The sequence below is a fragment of the Mustela putorius genome, unplaced genomic scaffold (assembly GCF_011764305.1).
Source record: "Mustela putorius furo isolate JIRA1106 unplaced genomic scaffold, ASM1176430v1.1 tig00003845_pilon_pilon_pilon, whole genome shotgun sequence".
Lineage (NCBI taxonomy): Eukaryota > Metazoa > Chordata > Mammalia > Carnivora > Mustelidae > Mustela > Mustela putorius.
The window spans coordinates 62,646,079-62,667,444 of NW_025421998.1; the positions used below are offsets into that span (position 1 = coordinate 62,646,079).

The following is a 21,366-nucleotide window of genomic DNA, read 5'->3' on the forward strand; positions in this document are numbered from 1 at the left end:
TGTCTGTCAAATAAATAAATAAAATCTTAAAAAAAAATGGTAAAACTTAGTTTTAATTACAGGGCTCAATAGTACCATTGCATTTTTACAGTATATACTTTATTTTTCTAGGCATCCAGAGCACTCATGAAAGTATAAAATAATGTATCATGCTGAGGTAGAAGAGTGCTAAGCACAGTCTGTTTCAGAAATAAACAGATGACAAGTATAGTCATTTGCCAACTTTTTAAGAGACTAAAAGAGGTAAAGTGCCAGTTCTCTTGTAATGTTGACTCTTCTAGAGATTTGGCAAAGCAAATAACTTAGAGAAGACATGTTTTTCTTTAAAGAGAAAAACAGGATAAGGCCTTGACTTTGGTGCCTAAGTGTTTTAACTCTTAAGAAAACAACCACCCATGCTTCTGAGTGAAGGGTGGGTGGAATCCTTGAGGTGCCTAGAAAGGGAGCAGAGGCAGAGCACTGACTCAGCATCTCTAGGAAGCATACATCTGTGCCGTCAGTATCCGTGAGCACTACAGATGCGTTTGATTTGTGTGCTGTATGGCATGGTGGCTTCTATTAGTTGTAGGGTTCCCTGATAGTGGAATGGATGTTTCATTGTTAGAAAGCAAACAGAGGATACTTTTGAAGTACTCAGAGTTCACACCAGCGTACTATGTTACTGTTTTGTTGTTTTCTCAGTCTTTTGTATACTGAGAACCACATAAAAGCAATCTGAGTAATGGACACCACCTTTTTTTTTTTTTTTTTTTTTTTTTCTTTAAAGTAGGCTCCGTGCCTATTGTGGGGTTAGAACTTATGACCCAGAGATAAAGAGTCACATGTTCTACTGACTTAGCCAGCCAGGTGTCCTGAGGAGACACCTTTACAGGTTGCTTTATAAACTCTGAAAATGGGTGGTAATTTTTTTTTTAACGATTTTATTTATTTATTTTACAGAGATCACAAGTAGGCAGAGAGAGGAAGAAGCAGGCTCCCCGCCGAGCAGAGAGCCCAATGCGGGGCTCGATTCCAGGACCCTGAGATCATGACCCAGGCTGAAGGCAGAGGCTTAACCCTTTGAGCCACCCAGGCACCCCTGGGTGGTAATTTTTTACCATTCATGGTGTGAACAAACATTACCATTTCTTACACAGTTCATTTAGCCTTTAGAAAAATTGCCTTTTTATTCCTTGAGATTAGAGCATCTTTTTTTTTTTTTTTTTTTTAAGGATTTTATTTATTTGTTTGACAGAGAGTGAGTTAGAGAGGGAACACAAGCATGGGGAATGGGAGGGAGAGAAGCAGGCTCTCCGCTGAACAGGGAGCCTGATGTGGTACTCAATCCCAGGACCCTTGGATCATGACCTGAGCCTACGATAGCCACTTAACAACTGAGCCACCCAGGCACCCTGTGATTAGAACATCTTTATTCCGCTTTCACGTTTTAGAAATCAGCTGTTGTCTCTTTCCCCCTCTTCTGTTATAACCATGGAAGTATGTAAACTACTACTATTACTAATTGGGATAAAAATAAATTCAGTCATGTGAACATGAGTTGACAGAAAAACAGATACTTGAAATATGCAGGATTTAATAACATTACCTTTTGGGGAGCCATTGGTATATCTGTCACACATTGTATGTTCTGATGTCCTACTAGATTTTTTTTTTTTTTTTTAAGGTGGGAAAGGGGCAGAGAGAGAAGGAGAGAGAGAATCTTAAGCAGGCTTTATGCCCAGTTCCACTAGAGGCAGGGCTAGATCTCACAACCCTGAGATCATCACCTGAGCTGAAATCAAAGAGTCAGACGTTTAGTCAGCTGAGTCACCTAGGCGCCCCCAGATACTTTTTTTTTAAAAGATTTTATTTATTTATTTGACAGACAGAGATCACAAGTAAGCAGAGAGGCAGGCAGAGAAAGCAAGAGGAGGAAGCAGATTCCCTGCAGAGCACAGAGCCCAATGTGGGGCTCGATCCCAGGACCCTGGGATCATGACCTGAGCCGAAGGCAGAGGCTTTAACCCACTGAGCCACCCAGGCGTCCCCAGATACTTTTTTTTTGATCCTTAAATTTAATTTAAGAGTTTGGGCTGTAAATTGTCATTATTTAATAGTAAAACCCTACTGGATGATAATCATTCTGGTTTGTTTGTTTTTTTGTCTTTGGAGATTTTCTTTGGTTTTGTCAATGATTTTTCACATAGACTTAGGGCTGTCATGTACATCTGTACAGACTTTGCACAACGTAGCTGCAGGGAAAGCCCTTCATGTAAACTGTATTGTTGGTCGTTCCCACCAGAGTTGCGCAGTGTGACAGCATACTATAGCTACCTTTACTTTTTATGGTATTGCTTAGTTTAATTAGCATTATTATCTAAATTGCATTTTGATTCAACTACTTGAGAATCCCAGGTAACTTCCAGGAGAATTTCTCTTAAGCCTCTGTGCCATGAACTGGTCTGTCTGGATTATTTTGCACATATCCAAAGGGGAACATATAGAGTGGTCAGTATTCAAAATATGAAGATTATACGACTTAAGATTTTACAGTGCTGTTGATTGGGAAATAAGTCTTTTTTTTGTTTTGTTTTTCCCCAGAAATCAACTGGGTATCCTACAATTCAATCCTATTGTGCACTAACTACCCAGAGTTAGTGTCAAACTCCACAAGTTTAAGGACTCAGTCCCCCAAAATACCCTCACTTGCGATGCCAGTCTTGGGTCCCCAGGCTGCCTGTGCCTCTCTCCAGTTTAGTTACAAATTCAAGGGTTACAAATCCATACCCCCATCTCAGGTTCTGTATTTGCTGGAACAACTAGAACTAAGGAAACCCACTTACCTTTACTGGTTTATTATAAAAGACACAACTCTGGAGTAACCAAATGAAAGAGATACATAGGACCAGGTGTGGTGTTTGGGGTACAGAGCTTCCATGACCTCACTCGAAATGCTACCGTCCTGGCACCTCATTGTCTTCACTAGGCCAGAATCTCCCCGAAACCCATTGTTTAGAGGATTTTATTGAAGTTTCATTACATAGGCATGATTGATTTAGTCATTAGTTACTGGACTATATTTAATCTCTAGCCCCTCTGTCCTTCCTGGAAGTCTGCCTTTCTGGTGACGAGGCCCCATCCTAAGGCTTTTTAGTAGATCCACCACCACCAAGTCCCCTTGTTAGATAAACGCAGATACAGTTGAAATTGTCTTGTAAATAACAAAAGATGCTGGGGCACCTGGGTGGCTCAGTGGGTTAAGCCTCTGCCTTCAGCTCAGGTCATGATCTCAGGATCCTGGGATCGAGCCCCACATCGGGCTCTCTGCTCAGAGGGGAGCCTGCTTCCCCCTCTCTCTCTGCTTACTTGTGTTCTCTCTCAGTGTCAAATCAATAAATAACATATTTTTAAAAACCAACAACAACAACAAAAGGTGCTCCCTTCACCTATGAAATTCCAGGGTTTTAGGAGTTGTAGGCCCAGAACCAAGGACAGGACCAAGTATATATTTTTTTATTATGCCTTACTTGAATAGTACTAAACAGTTTATAAAGATGTAAGAAAAAAAAAATCCTGAAAAAAGTGTTCTGCAGTAGAGGATTGATTAAATCATGAAACGATACTAAATTGCCATGAAAGTTTTGTGTATGTGTAGACAGAGAACAGAGTTTGTGTGAATTGTTTTGAACTTGATGAGCATCTTCAGCAGTTTGTGAATGCAAGAATTTGTTGGTAGCAAATAACACAGCTGAAGAAAAGAATTCGAGAGAGCTGACAACGCAGTACAGGCAGTATACAATTTATGAAAAAGTTGTGTCCCAAAAGTTAGCTGTTTGAAATTTTGAATATAGTGCTAGCTTTGGCAGCACATATACTAAAATTGAAATTTTGAATACATTCTCCCTGTCAAGGAACAAAAATTCAACAGAGTAAATGTGAAGATCTAATTAGCTTTATTAAGCGATTTGTTGAATGGGGTAGCATCCTATATAGTAAGCAGTGGAGAACTCCAGAGTTGTACAAAATGGAAGGACTTTATAGAAGGCGGGTAGGGCAAGGAAGTTATTCGCAAAAGAAGGAAGAATTATTCCAGGGCAGGTCACTATCCCTTGGGAGAAAGGCAGGGTGTTCTGTTAGGTGAATTCCTCATCTTCCTTTACAGGATAGAGAGGGCCTATATGACAGATTGCCTGAAAGAGTGATGATCAGAAAGTTCCAGACTCACTAGTTAAGACTGCATTTTTCAGGGAGGTTGAAATTTATGATTAGGTTAGGTGCTAAGCCCAGTTTGGGGACTTGGCCTAAGTGGCTTGGGCTTGGGGGTTTCCTTTTAACACCTCAAAGAAACAATTTTATAAGTACTCTGGGCCCAAGTCAGCCTAAAGTCAACCTAATTTTAGCCATGGAATCATTGGAGAATTCTTGGAGTATCAACACTTAACAATTTTATGAGTTGATTTCATTTTAAGTTCCAGCTAGAGCCATACCAAACATCTTCATTCAGTAGAATGAGGAGTTGGAAGAATATATTGGACATAGCAAAGCATCAGATATTAAACTCCGGCTTAAACAAGTTGGTAACTTAACTAAATCTTCAGAAAAGAAGACAGATTTCTGTATCTCTGTATATGTATCTTTGTGTCCCAAGAGTCTAGGATGGAAATAAAATTTCTTCAAAAGCTAGAAGCCGTTTGTGGTTTTCTTTTCTTTCTTTCTTTTTTTTTTTTTTAACTCTAAAAGCAATGCATATCCATTTAAAAATAAATGCTAGTTTACTTAAAAGTAAATTATAAACTCAGTTTATTGCCAAGTGATGCAGAAAAATTATGTGTATGCACATGTAACACAGGTAAAGCACATGTGGCCAAAAATTTAGCAGTTTGTGAATATAGATGAAGTTTATAAGGTTGTTTATATTCTTTCAACTTCTCTGTAAGTTTGAAATTTTTCTAAAAAAGAAGATGGACACTAAAAAAAATCAGGAATATTGCTTTATCTCCAATCCCCAGCCCTATTCACCCTCCAGAGGTAAACTTTTAGCAGTTAAGCTTGTATCTTTTGAAGCAAGTTTTTAAAAAACTGATTTAGAAAGATACAGTAGTACAGTTTTTTAAATAAATGGAATCATCCTATATGTAGGATTATACTATATTTACTGATACTATGCTTGCTTTTTATTTTTTTTATTTTTTTTTTTAAGATTTTTTCTTTATTTATCTGACAGAGACCACAAGTAAGCAGAGAGGCAGGCAGAGAGAGAAGAAGCAGGCTCCCTGCAGAGCAGAGAGCCCGATGTGGGGCTCAATCCCAGGATCCTGGGATCACGACCCGAGCCGAAGGCAGAGGGTTAACCCACTGAGCCACCCAGGTGCCCCTATGCTTGCTTTTTAAACAACAGTATGTATTAGTTTTCTATTGCTCTGTAATAAATTACCACAAACTTAGCAACTTAAAATAACACAAATATAGAATTCAGGAGGTTAGAAATCAGAAATGGGTTTCTCTGGGCTAAAATCAAGCAGGGCTGTGTTTCTTCAGGCCACTTAGGGAAAATCGATTTTCTTGATTTTTCCCTACCTTTTAGAGTCGAAGTTCAATCCTTGGCTCATGGATCCCTCCTCAGTCTTCAAAACATCTTGAAGCTTAGCATCTTCAGATATCTTTGGCACCTCTCTCTTAAAAAGACCCTTGGGAAATCAGTGGCCCACCTCAATAACCCAAATCTTAAGATCTTTAATTGTGTCTGCAAAGTCCCTTTTGCTTTGTAAGGTAACATACAGAAAATACAGTACAGAAAATACAGGGATAAGACATGGACGTTTCTGGAGGGCTTTTATTTTACCTACCACACTACATACCATACCTAGCTTGCTTTATCAAGTATGTATGAATCTAACATTCTTTTTAATAGCTATAGAAGAAATATAAAATTTGTGTAATCACTTACGAATATTTAGGTTTCCAATTTTAATGTGATGGTAGGTCCTGCTAGGAACATTTTTGTACATATCTGTATGAATATATCCATGTATCTGTGAGATAAATTCCTAAAACTGAAATTGCTGAATCAAAGGGTGTATGTGTTACTGATTTGATAGTATTGCCAAATTGCCTTCTAAACTGTTCCACCAATTCACATTCCCATAGCCAAGCCTATTTATTTGCCCATACTCTTGTAAACACGAAATAATAATCTTTTTCATGTTTTTCAAAATATGAGTAAAAATTTTATTACTCCAAATTGCATTTCCATCATTAAAAATGAGGTTTGAGGGCACCTGGGTGGCTCAGTGGGTTAAGCCGCTGCCTTCGGCTCAGGTCATGATCTCAGGGTCCTGGGATCGAGTCCCGCATCGGGCTCTCTGCTCAGCAGGGAGCCTGCTTCCTCCTCTCTCTCTCTCTGCCTGCCTCTATGCCTACTTGTGATCTCTCTCTGTCAAATAAATAAATAAAATCTTAAAAAAAAAAATGAGGTTTGAGCATTGTTCTACTTTCTTTTGGAATTTCATATTAAACATTCGGACATAAAGAGCAATGTACTTCATGATGGAATTGTGAGAAATTGGGTCCAGAATGTTTGTATTTACTTAAAAGCATATTTACACTATACTAAACATTTTTTAAATAAATAGCTATACACGGGACGCCTGGGTGGCTCAGCTGGTTAAGCGGCTGCCTTCGGCTCAGGTCATGATCCCAGCGCCCTGGGATCGAGTCCCACATCGGGCTCCTTGCTCAGCCGGGAGCCTGCTTCTCCCTCTGCCTCTGCCTGCAACTCTGTCTGCTTGTGCTCACTCTCGCTTCTCTCTCTCTCTGACAAATAAATAAATAAAATCTTTTAAAAAAAAAATTAAAAATAAATAAATAAATAAATAAATAAATAAATAAATAGCTATACATTAAGGTTAGTGGCTTCCCAAAAGGAAACATGTTGTAATAATTACCCGGACTTCTTAATAATTAGTGTAAATTGGGATTTGTTGTTGATTACATAAAATATAATGATTTATATCCTTATTTCTAGGTTTTGTTTTGGCTTTTTGGTATTGAAGTAATTCTGAATTGGGATTTTTTTTTTTTTAACTCTGTAACTACCCGCTTCATAGTATCAACTTCAAATATGTCTCTGTTACTTCTTTGTCACATTGCACCTTCTTCCACACAGTATGTGAAACCTCTGTGTTACATAGAAAAGATGCAGAGAAACATGAAATGTAATTTGAGATTATACTCAGCTTTCAACCAGTTAATCTTAAATGACGGATCCCTGAGAGAAAAGTTAGTCTGTCCATAACCCAGACCTTTAAAAAGTCCTTTCAAACTGAAAACGGTGATTTCTTCTGAAAGTGGGGGCAAGAAGATGACTAGATGGCTAGAGTGGTAGTGTCAGGGGTGGGAGGGAATCTTCTTAGTGACAGAAGTATCTTTTTAAGGATTTTGGATTAAGGATTTTGAGTATCTTTAAGGATTGTAAATATGGAACTAGGGTACCTATTTAAAAGTCATTTTGAAAGCCCTTTTATAATTCTCATGTGACTCAAGTGATAGCTTGATTCATTCCACTAAAGTGTGGGAAGATAAACCATCATATCTTTCCACATTAAAGGTAGGATCTAAAAGTGATTCTTAATATCACGTTCAACGTTAGTGTATACAATTGACCCTTGAACGATGTGGAAGTTAGAGATGCCATGTATAACTTTTGACTCCTCCAAAATTTTACTAATAGCCTGTTGACTGGAAGCCTCACTGACAACATGGACAGTTGATTAATACATATTTTGGATATTATTTGTGTTCTATACTGTATTATTATAATAAAGTAGGCTAAAGAAAATGTTAAAATCATACAGAAGTGAAAATACAGTACTGTACTATATTGAAATTTGCCTATATGTGGACCTGTGTGGTTGAAAACTATTCAAGGAGCAACTGTATATTATTATTATTGCATTATAAATTCCTATATAAATATATATATATTTTTAAAGATTTTCTTTATTTGACAGACAGAGATCACAAGTAGGCAGAGAGGCAGGCAGAGGGAGAGGAGGAAGCAGGCTCCCCACAGAGCAGAGAGCCCCAGGACCCTGGGATCTTGACCTGAACTGAAGGCAGAGGCTTAACCCACTGAGCCACCCAGGTGCCCCTGTATAAATACATTTTGAAAGAAAACTAAATGTAAATCACCTAGAACTTCTAAGTCAATATAATAATCCAAATCCCGTGCATTAAATTCTTCTTTCCTCTCCAAAAGTCTCGTTGAAATAACAAAAATAGAAACACAGGGAAAATGCTGATAAACTCAGGTAATTGGAAACTGAGAGTGTACTAAAACTGTTATTTCTAAATGACATAGTGTTGGAAGGATTTCATTGAACTTTTCATTGATAAATTCTCAAAAAATTATCTGAAACGTTGATTAATGCCCACCCATTCTCCTGCAATTCTCCTGCCAACTCATCATCAAAAATATAGCTCAGAGAGGCGCCTGGGTGGCTCAGTGGGTTAAAGCCTCTGCCTTCGGCTCAGGTCATGATCCCAGGGTCCTGGGATGGAGCCCCGCATTGGGCTCTCTGCTCAGCAGGGAGTCTGCTTCCCTTCCTCTCTCTCTTTCTGCCTGCCTCTCTGCCTACTTGTGTTCTCTGCCAAATAAATAAAATCTTTAAATATATATATATTTAGCTCAGAGCTACAAGTATTATGAGCAAGGGAGCCAATTGATGAGAAGCAATCCTAGATCTTGGCTCAAACTTCTCATTCGTCCTTGTTGGACCTCTTCTATTCAATTCAGTAGGATGTTGGTTTTTCTCAGGGCTTCATCGCTATTTGATGTAATTCACAAATATAAATCTCCAATCTTGTCACTACAACTTTATCTGCTATCCCCCTATGCATATTAAAATCTGAACACCTTTAAATCAGGGGAAAAGACTTAAAAATCTTTCCTCCTTTTACTCCTTTTTTCTTCTTCTTATGTATAATAGGTTTGGTGAAAATGCCAAATGGCATCAGTAAGTGTAGCTTATCCTTACATCTGTCATTCACAGTCTGAAAGTATTTTTGCCAGGGGACGTCTGGATAGCTCAGTTAGTTGAGCATTGGACTCTTGATTTTGGTTCATATCGTAATCTTAGGGTCATGAGATCCAGCCCTGTGTTGGCTCTGAGCTAAATGTGGAGTCCACTTGGGATTTTCTCTCTCTCCCTCTGCCCTCCTCCCCATGCGCACTCTCTTGCTTTCTCTAAAGTAATTTTTTTTTAATGATTTTATTTATTTATTTGCTAGAGAGACCAGAGAGAGTGACTACAGGCAGGGTAGGCAAAAGGAGAAGCAGGCTCCCTGTTGAGCGAGGAGCCTGTTCTGTGGGCCTCAATCCCAGGACCCTAGGATCTTGAGCTTAGCCAAAGGCGGACGCTTAACCAACTGAATCACCCAGGCATCCCTAAAGTAAATAAATCTTAAAAAATTGTTGTTGCCAGGGCACCTGAGTGGCCCAGTGGGTGTGGGCTTGAAGTACTGACTCAGGTCATGATCACATGTGTTGCACTCCACACAGCGGGAAGTCTGCTTGAGAGTTTTCTCCCTCTCTCTCAAATTAAACAGTCTTAAAGTATTTTTGCCTATCAGGATAAAATGCTCCCTTGATTATGATAAAAGCTTTTGGCTAATATTCCTTACTATTTTAGGTTGAATTCTCTTACCCGCCCCTGATTCCAGGAGATGGTCATGACAGCCCCACTTTACCTGAAGAATGGAAGTATTTGCCCTTCCTTGCCTTACCAGATGGCGCACACAACTACCAGGAAGGTATGTAAACAATGGAGCAATTAGTAGGTGCCTTTTTTTTCCTAATTTACCAAGACATCTTAGAGTCTAAGTATTTTGGTAAATGAAAGGCCTTTGGCTTCTTATAACTACTCATAAAATATTTAAATGCTTGTTTGGAGATGACTAGTCATGCACTAGAAGATTTCCAGAGGAGTCCTGGATTTATGTTGGTAATGTTAATGAGCGTTAGCTATTCTTTTGCCAGGAGAGCAAAGTAAGTGGCCAGATTAGGACATGTGCTACTGGTAGCACTTCCTGCATTTATCCTCAGACTCCTTTCAGAGGGAAACTAAAGGGCTTAGCTGTACTAGCTACCAATTGACTAGGGCTCTAGCTGCAGACATACTGATTAGTACTCCAGTGCCCACCTGGGATTACCTCTCCACCCCTAGAACCACTGCTGTTATAGTGCTCTGCTTAAAAGTTTACATGCAGGGGGTGGCTGGCTGGCTTAATTGGTAGAGCATGCAACTCTGGATTTTGGGTAAGTTCAAGCCCCATTTCGGTGTAGGGATTACTTAAAAATAAAATCTTTTTTTATTTTTTTAAAAAGATTTATTTATTTGACAAACAGAGATCACAAGTAGGCAGAGAGGCAGGCAGAGAGAGAGGGGAAGCAGGCTCCCCGCTGAGCTGAGACCCCCCGATTCGGGGCTCGATCCCAGGACCCTGAGGTCATGATCTGAACCAAGGCAGAGGCTGAACCCACTGAGCCACCCAGGTGCCCCAACCTACAGAAAAATTGAAGGAATAGTATAGTGGATACCTCACAGATTGTGTGTGTGTACAGTTTTGCCTGTCCTATTTGAAAGTCTAACACCATGTTGCAGACATTATGACAGTTTACCTCTAAATACTTCAGCATGCACTCTTAAGAATAATAAGCTCATTCCTCAGGATAATTTCCAGTACCATTATGACAGCTAAGAGATTTAACAGTAATTCAGTAATTATCTTAATTATCTAATCTGTGTTCAAATTTCTCCAGTTATTCTAAGAATTTCTTGGATCAATCCAAGATTCATGTGTTACCTTTTGTTTGTATGATTCTCTACCTCTTTCAATCTGAAATAAAGTATATTCTTTGGTTAAAATTTTTAAATTTAAATTCAGTTAACATAATGTATTATTAGTTTCAGAGGTAGAGGTCAGTGATTCATCAGTCTTATACCCAGTGTTCCTTAGATCCCATGTGCTCCTTAATGTCCATCACCCAGTTACTTCAGTCCCCACCACCCCCTTCCCTCCAGCAACCCTCAGTTTGTTTCCTATGATTAAGAATCTCTTACAGTTTGATAAAGTATTTTCTGAGATAAATAATTGTAGTTTCAGTTTTAACCTGTTATATAATTCAGCCCTGTGGGCTTTTTGAGAATGTGCATGATTGATTGTACATAGTAAAAGCAATAAGATGGATTCTAAGAAACCAGTGATGCTAGAAGTAGGTATGACATGGGTTCCTTGTTACATCATCATTTTGGTTATAATTAACTGTATAATATTTCAGTTTACATTATTTATTAATAAGGATAATTCACTTTGGTATTCACATTTTTCTGTGTATCTCTTAGATACTGTCTTTTTTCACTTGCCACCCAGAAATGGAAATGGAGCCACAGTATATGGTATCTCCTGCTATCGACAAATTGAAGCCAAGGTATGATCGTTACAATGAACAACAACAACAAAACACTGATATTATTTTAGATTTTTATAAACAGTTTGAAGTTGTTTTCCCAGTTTATTCACATTACTGTTTCTGTAAGTTGACATGGCTAACTATAATTACCATAAAATATTTTGCCCATTGTTTTTATATAGCAATATCTAAATTATCCATTTGTCTTCAAAATACTGTATTTAAACTTTTATAGTGTTCTTGAATTTTCTTTTTCTAGTGTTTGGTATATAATTTTAGAAAAGTGAAGTGATAATATATGTTCTTTAAGCAGCTGTTTAGAATTAGTGGAAGGTGCTTTAGGAGCTTTGAAATATGTGCATTTTGTCTTAATTATCTACAACTAAGGTTTTGTTGATTCTTAAATTACCTGCCAGCCAATTCCTGAAAACTGTAATAACTCTAATTAATAAATTAAGCCAAGATGGGTAGCTTCCCCTTTCATGCTGATTTGCTCCTGAGCAGCACTAGTTCTTTGTGGTGAAGGTACTCTGAGTAAAAATCTCTTGCCTATCATGACATCATTAATACTCTAAAGTAGTGAGTGTTTCTCAACGTCACTGTACATTGGAGTCACCTGGAGAGCTTCAACTACTAGAGCTGAGTGGGTCCCAGCTCCAGAAACTTTGATTTAATGTTCTGGTTATCAGGAGTTTTAAAAAAGCTCCTCGGGTAATTGCATTATGTGGCCAAGATTGCAAACCGCTGCTCTAAAACAGTGATTTTTTTTTTAACTGGAATTACCTGGAGACTTTTAAAATACACACCTGACCTTTCCTTCTGCTGTGACTAAATTAGAGTATCTGGGAGTAGAGCTTAGGCAATTATGAATTTTAAAAGCTTCCTCAGGTGAATAATTAACTTCATCTTTTAAAATTTATGTTAGCTTTTTATAATGACCACTTCAATCATGCAAATAAAAAAAAGAATTGTATGATGAACACCTGTATGCCTACCATCTAGATTCAACAAATGTCAGCATTCTAGCACACACACTTGGAGAATGTGTCTGTATTTTTCCCTAAGTCATTTCAAAATAAATGGCAGGTGTAAATTCCACCTTAAAGTAGTTAACAACTGTAAAATCGCCCTTCATGCACAGGGCCTGGAACATCAGACACACCTAGTAAAATATTTATGGAATGAGTAACTGGATTTAAAGATAAAGATAAACCTGAGAGTAAGAGTTAGTCTGATAGCTTTGTATGTTTGATTGCTTCATATACTGTTACCCTTACTGTTTCTCTGAGATGAACTGAATCCCTCCCCCCCCACCTCCTGTTCTTGGATATCTGTTCCTTTCACCGTCATCTCCTATAGGTTGTGTAAGCACTAGTAAAATTCTCCAAAGCTATCAACATTAACAACAGTTATCATGTTCTGCATAGCCTTTAAATGGCATTTCATACTGCCTGTCTTCCTCACCCCCTGGGTCTGACCCACTCGCAGTATGTGGAGGTTGCCATTTTCTCCAAATTTTTCTATCCTCATCCGATAACCAGAGGGATAAGACAGGTACCAGAAGGACCTAGAGTGTAGGAGAAAGACTGATGCCCTTTGAGTGAAAGTGAGACCTGATAGATGACTCCAATCAAGGCAGAGAGGTAGAAAACAGATTGAGGGAAAGCTCTCTGTCCTTGACTTAGTTTAATAGAGTCGTCAGTCATCAGCCAGTTGAAGACACTGAGGTTCCTTTGTCCTTAGGACAGGTCCAGGGAGGTGACAGGCAGTAGTACACTACAGAGGGGAAGAATAGTTCTTACTTCCCTCACAGAATTATCTGAGGTTGATCAAATGAAGGCTTGTTCCTTACTAGCAGAGAACTATAGACATCTCATGTGGTCATCCTCAGAATCCTCAAGGCTCAGGGCTGGGCTGCAGTACCTGTTTGCCAGGATGAAGTCCAGGCAGCATAGAATAACCACCTTATCTTCTCCACACTCTGTATGGTCTGGTTGTGCAGGTGGGGAGAAGTCAGTCTAATTAAAGATTGTGCAGTTCCTAGTGACAGGTGCCAAGAGGTTATGATACAGGTTTCTTGGGTCTGATGTACAGTGTGAATAAATGCTTGCAGCTCTTAGCTATTTTTGATCAATGAAGCACTTTTTTATTAATATTTTTCTTTGTGTGTTAAGGAGGAACCGTAATTCTCCGTAGCTGTACGTATAACCCTTTTCTCCTAAAGAGGAGTCTGTCAGTGCTGCTGTGTTTTTCAATTTTGGTCAAAGCAGGAAGTAAATACTTTAGAAATGTTAAATATATAAATAAAGTGAATAAAGTTTAGTGTTCTGCATGGTAGCATTTGCTAACACACACGAAAAAAAGAACAACCACCTTAACAAAACTGTTGCCAGTTCTTCCATCTTGGGAGTTTTTGTCATATCTTAAACTGACCTCTTCTCACAGGAACAGTAGTCTCTGAAAGGGTGCCCATTTTCAAACCAGAATCAAGGACATTTGATTTGCATTATGGGTGTGGCAACTTACATAGAAAGTATTCTCCATCATACAGTAAGTTCCTTGAGAGTAGGGATTATCTCTCGTGGTTACATTCCTAGTGCCTGCCAGATTCTAGCACAGTTTCCTGGCTGACTCAGTCAATAAATATTTTCTGAGATTCTCAATATATTTGGATTTTAACTAAAGGTAAGAAATTTTTTCTATCTTCCTGCTATTTTTACATTGAAAGATGATGATTTTAGAATATCTCTATGGAATATTTCTAATAATGACTGTTCACATAGGCATTGAAAGTACGGCAAGCAGATATCACCAGAGAGACCGTTCAGAAAAGTGTCTGTGTTCTAAGCAAGTTGGTAAGAGACCAAGTAACTTGTTAATGTGTTTGTTAAAAATTCATGGCAGATTTTTACTTGAGAATAAGGCACTATTAGAATAAGGAGAGATTTATGGAAACAGTAATAGATTAAAATTCATTAGGGGCTCTTATTTATTGTCGTGCATCTCCTCTTTCTCTTTGCCTTTCAGCAGTGTTATTCTCATTTGCCCCTCTATCCACAACTAGATAAGACAAAGGAAATCTCCTACCTAGGTATTCGGAAAAGAGGTTGACATTTGACCAAAGTGAGGTAGCTGATAATATTTCATTTATCCGTTTTTATTTTGTTCTTAAGACTTCAGGTAAATAATGTATTACTAAAACTCAAAATATCATAAGTGCTCAGATTTTATTGATGATTTAAAAGTACATGACTCTTGCTATGAAAAATTGTAACCTTAACCTGCTCTTTAAAAACTTAAAATTTGGGGGGCACCTAGGGTGGCTCAATGGGTTAAGCGTCTGACTCTTATTTCAGCTCAGGTCATGATTTCAGATTTACTTGAAGTTGAGCTCAGGGTAGGGCTCTGCACTCAGCAGGAAGTCAGCCTGGGATTCTCTCTCCCTCTGTCCCTCCCCGTGCTCCTGTGGGCATGCCCTGGACTCTCTAAAAAGTAAATAAAATCTTTAAAAAACTTAAAATTTTTGAGGAACAGAAATGACATAATGAATTGTACAATCATGTACTTTAAAATTATTTCATCTGTGTACAGGTTGATCAGATGCAAGTGTATATTTTAACTTTTATTTTTTGAAGAAAATATGTAACATCTGTTATTTTTCATAGCTCTTCGTTAAATCATTCATAGTGTTCCTTTTTTTTTTTTTAAACTAATGGGATAATAACACCTTCACAAATAACATCAAATGGCTAATTCTACATGTAAATATAATCTCCCAAATCTCCTTTGTGGGGAGAAAATCTAGATCTCAATCATATTAATTATCTTATAACTATATGATTACTGAATACAGACGTTTCTGCATTTAACCGAAATAAAAATGGAGACTATTTCATTTGCTTAGTCACCAAATGTATGTAGGTTTTGTTTAATTATTTCTTCTGTATTTCCCAGTTTCTTTCTTTTCTTTCTTTTAAAGATTTATCCATTTGAGAGTCAGCTTGGGGAGGGGGTGCAGAAGGAAAAGGGGAGGGAGAAACAGACAACCCACTGAGCAGGGAACCCAAGACAGGGCTCAATGCCAGGACCCTGAGATCGTGACCCGAGCTGAAGGCAGTTGCTTAACAGACTGAGCCACCTAGGTGCCCCCGTCTTGTCCAATTTCTTTTATCCACAGACAGTTTAAATGTAGTTTGCTTAATATATGTTGAATTTTCTTTTCTTTTTTTTTTTTTTTTAAAGATTTTATTTATTTATTTGACAGAGAGAGATCACAAGTAGGCAGAGAGGCAGGCAGAGAGAGAGAGGAGGAAGCAGGCTCACTGCTGAGCAGAGAGCCCGATGTGGGACTCGATCCCAGGACCCTGAGATCATGACCTGAGCCGAAGGCAGCGGCTTAACCCACTGAGCCACCCAGGCGCCCCTATATGTTGAATTTTGCAAAATAGGATTTGTTTGGGCTTTTACTACTAAGCTTAAAAAAAACCTAAATAATGATAGTTTATACTGTGGGACTTAATAAGATTTTGAGGATCAGATATTGCTTCCAAGATCATAATTTTAAATAGAGGACAAGAATAGACTACTTAAAAAAAAAAAAAGGTTGTTAAAGATCCCACTATCAGAACATTGGTAGATTGCACCTAGATAGTTTCCAGAAGGATAGCCTAAAAAGTAGACATCAGTGAATACTTTTTTTATACTGGGCCAGATGATCAAGGTATAGGAGTACCAGATAGTAAAGCAAGTGTGACATGCTGAAAGACATCTTGAGTAATCTTTCTTCAAGGAAGAATTATAATAACAATAAATACCATTCATCAGGTCCCTGTAGGTCAGGTATTAATCCTATACCAGATACTTTTTAGATGTAATTGTCATTTGAATCCTCATATAAAAGTAGTGAGATCTAAGTATTTATTCCTCTTATTTTACAAATAGATGAGAGAAAATATATCTCTTATAAACTTATTATGTGATAAAATTGGGGTGAAAATCTGATTTTAGTTGTCTTTAAACAGCATAAGGGATGGGGGAGCTAGCTCACGCAAAAGCTTTTGGTGGTTCATAGTGATTATAGTCTTTATATATAAAAACATGAAAATATATATAAGATATATATTTAAAATATATAAAATGTGACTATACTTAGATACTTTATTTTTTTTAAAGATTTTATTTATTTATTTGACAGATATAACAAGTAGACAGGCAGAAAGGCAGGCAGAGAGAGGGGGGGAAGCAGGCTCCCTGCCAAGCAGAGAGCCCGATGGGGGCTTGGCTTGATCCCAGGACTCTGAGATCATGCCCTGAGCCGAAGGCAGAGGCTTAACACACTGAGCCACCCACGTGCCCATATATTAAGTAATTTAGATGGTAATAATATATTAACAGGGATATTGGTCAGGGGAGCTCTTCCGGTATTGTTTTGATTAATTAGAGTATATAAACAACATTGTCTATGCATTCTTAGAAGAACAGAGAAATCAGGAAGCATCTAGGAAAGAACATTGAAAATAAAAAGGATGGAAATAGTAGAAGAGGGTCTTAAATAAAAATAAGAATTAAGGAATAATTTTGTTGAAGGATGAAAAAGAATATTTTCATAAAGGACACGGACTAGTTGTTCCAAGCCTCTGTAGAATGCAAAAAAGGGAAGTGAACTTAGTTTAATTATGAATGTTCAACTAGATAATAAGAACTGGCCACTATAAGGATGATTAAGTGTCACCACACACCAGCAGAACAGTGCAGAATTAGAATGTTTTAAATTTTGTAATAGCCAGCGTTTAAATGCTTTCCAAGTGCCAGACACTCTGAGTGCTTTCACCTGTGTTACTTAATTCTGGAAACAACCGCATGAGATGTACTGTCTTTTCATATGCCAGTGTTCACATCAGTAAGCAAATGTGGAGAGGTTCTGTGCCCAGGTTATGTCACTGAGTGGTAAGAGCAGAAGTGTGTCAGGCACTTTCTGGCAGCAGCCATAGAGCTGGAACAGGTGATTTAACAGCTTTTAGCTGTGAATAATAAAGATACTAAAGTTAAAGTGAGTTTTTCCTCCCTGTTCTTTTAATTACAAAGTTGTAAGATGTTTATCTGTTATTATTATCAAACTAATAGTGTTTTTTTTTCTCTAAGCCTCTCTATGGCTTACTTCAAGCAAAACTTCAGCTCATTACACATGCATATTTTGAAGAGAAGGATTTTTCCCAAATTTCCATCCTAAAGGTAACTATATCCCTCTTTAGATCTATTTGTCTGAAGGCAGATTCATGAATCAGTTACTCTCGTCAGTAATACTGTGAAGATAATCTTGTTAGCTTAAGAAAGACATTCTTCTTTGAAAGTAACATTGACTCTACTATGATCCAGCAATTGCACTACTAGTTATTTATCCAAAGGATATATAAATACAGATTTGAAGGGGTATGTATACCCCAAATGTACTTAAAGCAGCATTATCAACAATAGCCAAACTATGGAAAGAGCCCAGGTGTCCATTGATTGATGAATGGATAAAGAAGATGTGGTATGGAATCTTGTCATTTGCAATGACATGCATGGAGCTAGAGTGTATTATGCCAAGCAAAAGAAGTCAGAGAAAAATACCATATGATTTCACTCATGGTGGAATTTAAGAAGCAAAACAAATGAACATATGGAAAGGGAAGGGAAAAAAAGGGAGAGAGGGAAACAGACCATAAGAGTCTCTTAAGGATGGAGAACAAACTGCTGAGGGTTGATGGAGGGAGGTGCATGGAGGATGGGCTAGATGGGTACCCAATATTTAGGAGGGCATTTGTTGTGATGAGCACTGGCTTTTGTATGTAAATGCTAAATCACTGAAATCTTCTAAAACCAATATTGTACTGTATATTAACTAGATTTTAAATAAAAATTTAAAAAGAAAAAACTCACAGAGATTTGCAAATTGAGAAGAGGAAATAACATTGAAAGGCAAGGATCTGCCCAAAATGTACAGTTGAAATTTATTGTTTAACCAAACTGCCTTTAATTAGGAAATAATGACCACAAATGGCTATAATTAACATAAGTGTTTCTGTTAGTGGATAGTACCTCTTTTGCTATGGCATTGCTTCTCTAAATTTGCTTGTTTTATTAAAATACCGCACAATATGTTTATCAGTTTTCTGGTTCCAATCTCCCAAAGCAAAAAACAAACAAAAAAAACCAGACTACATGACTGTTTTAGCATGTTTTTCTTTGGGCTGCTATGAATGTACAGAACATGGATCTCACCTGGATTTTAGTGAGTATAGGACATTTAGGTATTTAGCAAGAAAAGTAGAGGGAACTTAGCCCAGAATCCATACCACCATGTGAGTGAACTAATAAGCCCTAAAATGAAGAGGAAGAGAAGGAGGGAGTGCTGGAAACTGGGAAGGTTTCAGAGAGAGACTTCTATTGTTAGTGTCAAAACAAACAGCCTCAGTTAAAGAACCAATTTTTTTCCTGGTCATCATACTGCTAATTTAGTGTCTGAAATGATTGTAAAATGTTCTAAGTTGAATCTGTATTTTATAGGAGCTTTATGAGCATATGAATAGTTCCTTGGGAGGAACTTCATTAGAAGGATCCCAAGTATATCTTGGTAAGTCGCTTTTTTACAAATCAGAAGAAACGCCTTCATTTCTATACATTTGGTAAACCGAGTTGCATGTTAAACTTCTTAATCAAAGTTAAATATCTATATGGGATCTAAGTTTAAATTATTCAGTGTTTGATGTTGCTGATACCTTAAATATCTTCTTAACCAGTATTTATTTCTACTGAGAAAGGTTATAATGTAATTGTAGCATTATTTAGAACTATTATCCTATAAAGCAAATTTCTGCTTCTCAGAATAATAATGGAAGTTTTTTCTTTTTCTTATGGTAATGCTGGTCAAGTCAGTTCCCTCTTATAACTGCTTAGCTCTTTTTATGCTAAGATTGTTCAAGTTGGTAGTTTTTTTTGATTTATACTGTTTTGATAATCCAGAATATCATTGGTATCCAAGGTGCTCAATAGGCACTTGGTAAATATCCTTTCTGTGATGAAAAGCTAATAAAGTAGCCATTAGCCTTATGTGGCTATTTACATTTAGATTAGAATCAATAAAAGTTAAAGTTAAAAAGTCCTTTTGTCAGTATACATGCTGCATTTCAGATGTTCATTGGCCATATGTAGCTGCTGTATTGAGCAATGCAGATTAGAACATTTCTGTCATTGTAGGAAGTTCTGTTGGATCCTGCTGTGTTTGACACAGCATATAATTCTAAGCATATAGGTTACATAATCAGATATTATGTAAATATTTTAATATTCCCATATTCTTACTATTTCCTATTTTTACCTACCTTTCCTTTGGTGGGAAGAAACTTTCTTTGACAAAACCTATATGTTGTCATCACAGATTAGCTTTTTTGTTTAACATTGCAGGTCTGTCTCCTCGAGATCTTGTGCTTCATTTTCGACACAAGGTATGATACCTTTTATTTAATTTATAATGTCCTAAACCTGTGTTCATTTAACTGAGCATATTCTCTTGCTGCAAGGTTGAATACAGATTGTAACATACCATATTTTATTTCTTCTAAGACAGTTCTTAGATAAAAGTTGAAAATGTTGGTAGAGCTGATAGACATTTTTTAAAATACAGGAATACTATTTCTGTGCAGAAGAGGATTATTTTTTCTCTTGTCTTTGTAATTTCAGATGTCATGAAATTAGAGTGGAAAGGAACGTGTTTTAATTTCACAGAGTAGTTTATATGTTGCTCTGAGAGTGAAACATTTTCTAATAAAATATCTATACTTAGGTCTTGTGATCTTTATTATTAAAGATATGTTGACTGGGACTTACACACATTGATCATTCATTTATATACATTTATTGAGTATCTGCTGTGTAAGTGCCCTGGACATCCAATGAATAGTCCCTTCCCTTGAAGGAGCTTGCAGATATTTCAAATAACATAACTCCTTCCAAAAAGCATAATTTGTTAGAGATTTAAGTAGTTCTTAGTAAATACATAATTTTAAAATTTTCAGTATGTTCATAATTTTCAATGTAGTTTTAAGCACTGTAGTTAATATTGATTAAATGATATATGGTTGTGTTTGAGGAAGGGAAAAGGCAAATGAGTAATAAGCTTGAGTTTCTTATTTTAATACAGTATTTTTTTCTTTAGGTCTTAATCCTGTTTAAACTAATTCTTCTTGAAAAAAAGGTGAGATTTGAAGGAACACAATATTTAACATGGGTTGACATTCCTTAAATACTATATAGAATTATGGGGTTCCTGGGTGGTTCAGTGGATTAAGCCTCTGCCTTCGGCTCAGGTCATGATCCCAGGGTCCTGGGATCGAGCCCTGCATCGGGCTTTCTGCTCAGCAGGGAGCCTGCTTCCTCCTCTCTCTGCCTGCCTCTCTGCCTACTTGTGATCTCTGTCAAATAAATAAAATCTTTTTAAAAAAAATGTTTATTCCTTTGGTCTAGTAGTTCTTCTTTTAGAGATTTATTTTCCAGAATTAATGTGAGTTGGACACAAAGCTCCATCTAAGACATTCTGTCACAGAATAATTTATAATAATGAGTAATTGGTGAGTAAGTACTGGTTCATCTTATATATTGTGTATGATTCCAAATGACTAAAGAGATTCTGAGAGTTTTTTTATTATAAAGATGTTTCATTGAATGTTATGTGAAAGTTTGTCCAAGTACGTATCAAGCCCATGATCCCAATTTTATAAATTAATATATATTTATTAAAAAGAGACTGGCGGGTGCCCGGGTGGCTCAGCTGGTTAAGCGACTGCCTTCAGCTCAGGTCATGATCCTTGAGTCCCGGAATTGAGTCCCACATCGGGCTCCCTGCTCGGCAGGGAGTCTGCTTCTCTTCCTGACCTTTC

The 21,366-nt window shown here is 37.3% G+C and overlaps 1 protein-coding gene across 7 annotated transcripts in view; it reads left to right on the plus strand.

Moving 5' to 3' along the window:
* Positions 1 to 21,366, plus strand: part of AVL9 (AVL9 cell migration associated) — a 62,087-nt gene that overhangs the window by 14,649 nt on the left and 26,072 nt on the right. For all 7 annotated transcript variants that reach the window (XR_006601375.1, XR_200208.2, XR_200209.3 and 4 more), the window contains exons 2-8: positions 9,669 to 9,789; positions 11,382 to 11,467; positions 14,233 to 14,304; positions 17,591 to 17,680; positions 18,998 to 19,064; positions 19,895 to 19,935; positions 20,646 to 20,684. Coding sequence is in view for 4 of the 7 variants with exons in the window: in XM_045062858.1 (XP_044918793.1) it covers positions 9,669 to 9,789; positions 11,382 to 11,467; positions 14,233 to 14,304; positions 17,591 to 17,680; positions 18,998 to 19,064; positions 19,895 to 19,935; positions 20,646 to 20,684 (516 nt within the window). In the remaining 3 variants the exon portion in view is untranslated. The remainder of the gene's footprint in view (positions 1 to 9,668; positions 9,790 to 11,381; positions 11,468 to 14,232; positions 14,305 to 17,590; positions 17,681 to 18,997; positions 19,065 to 19,894; positions 19,936 to 20,645; positions 20,685 to 21,366) is intronic.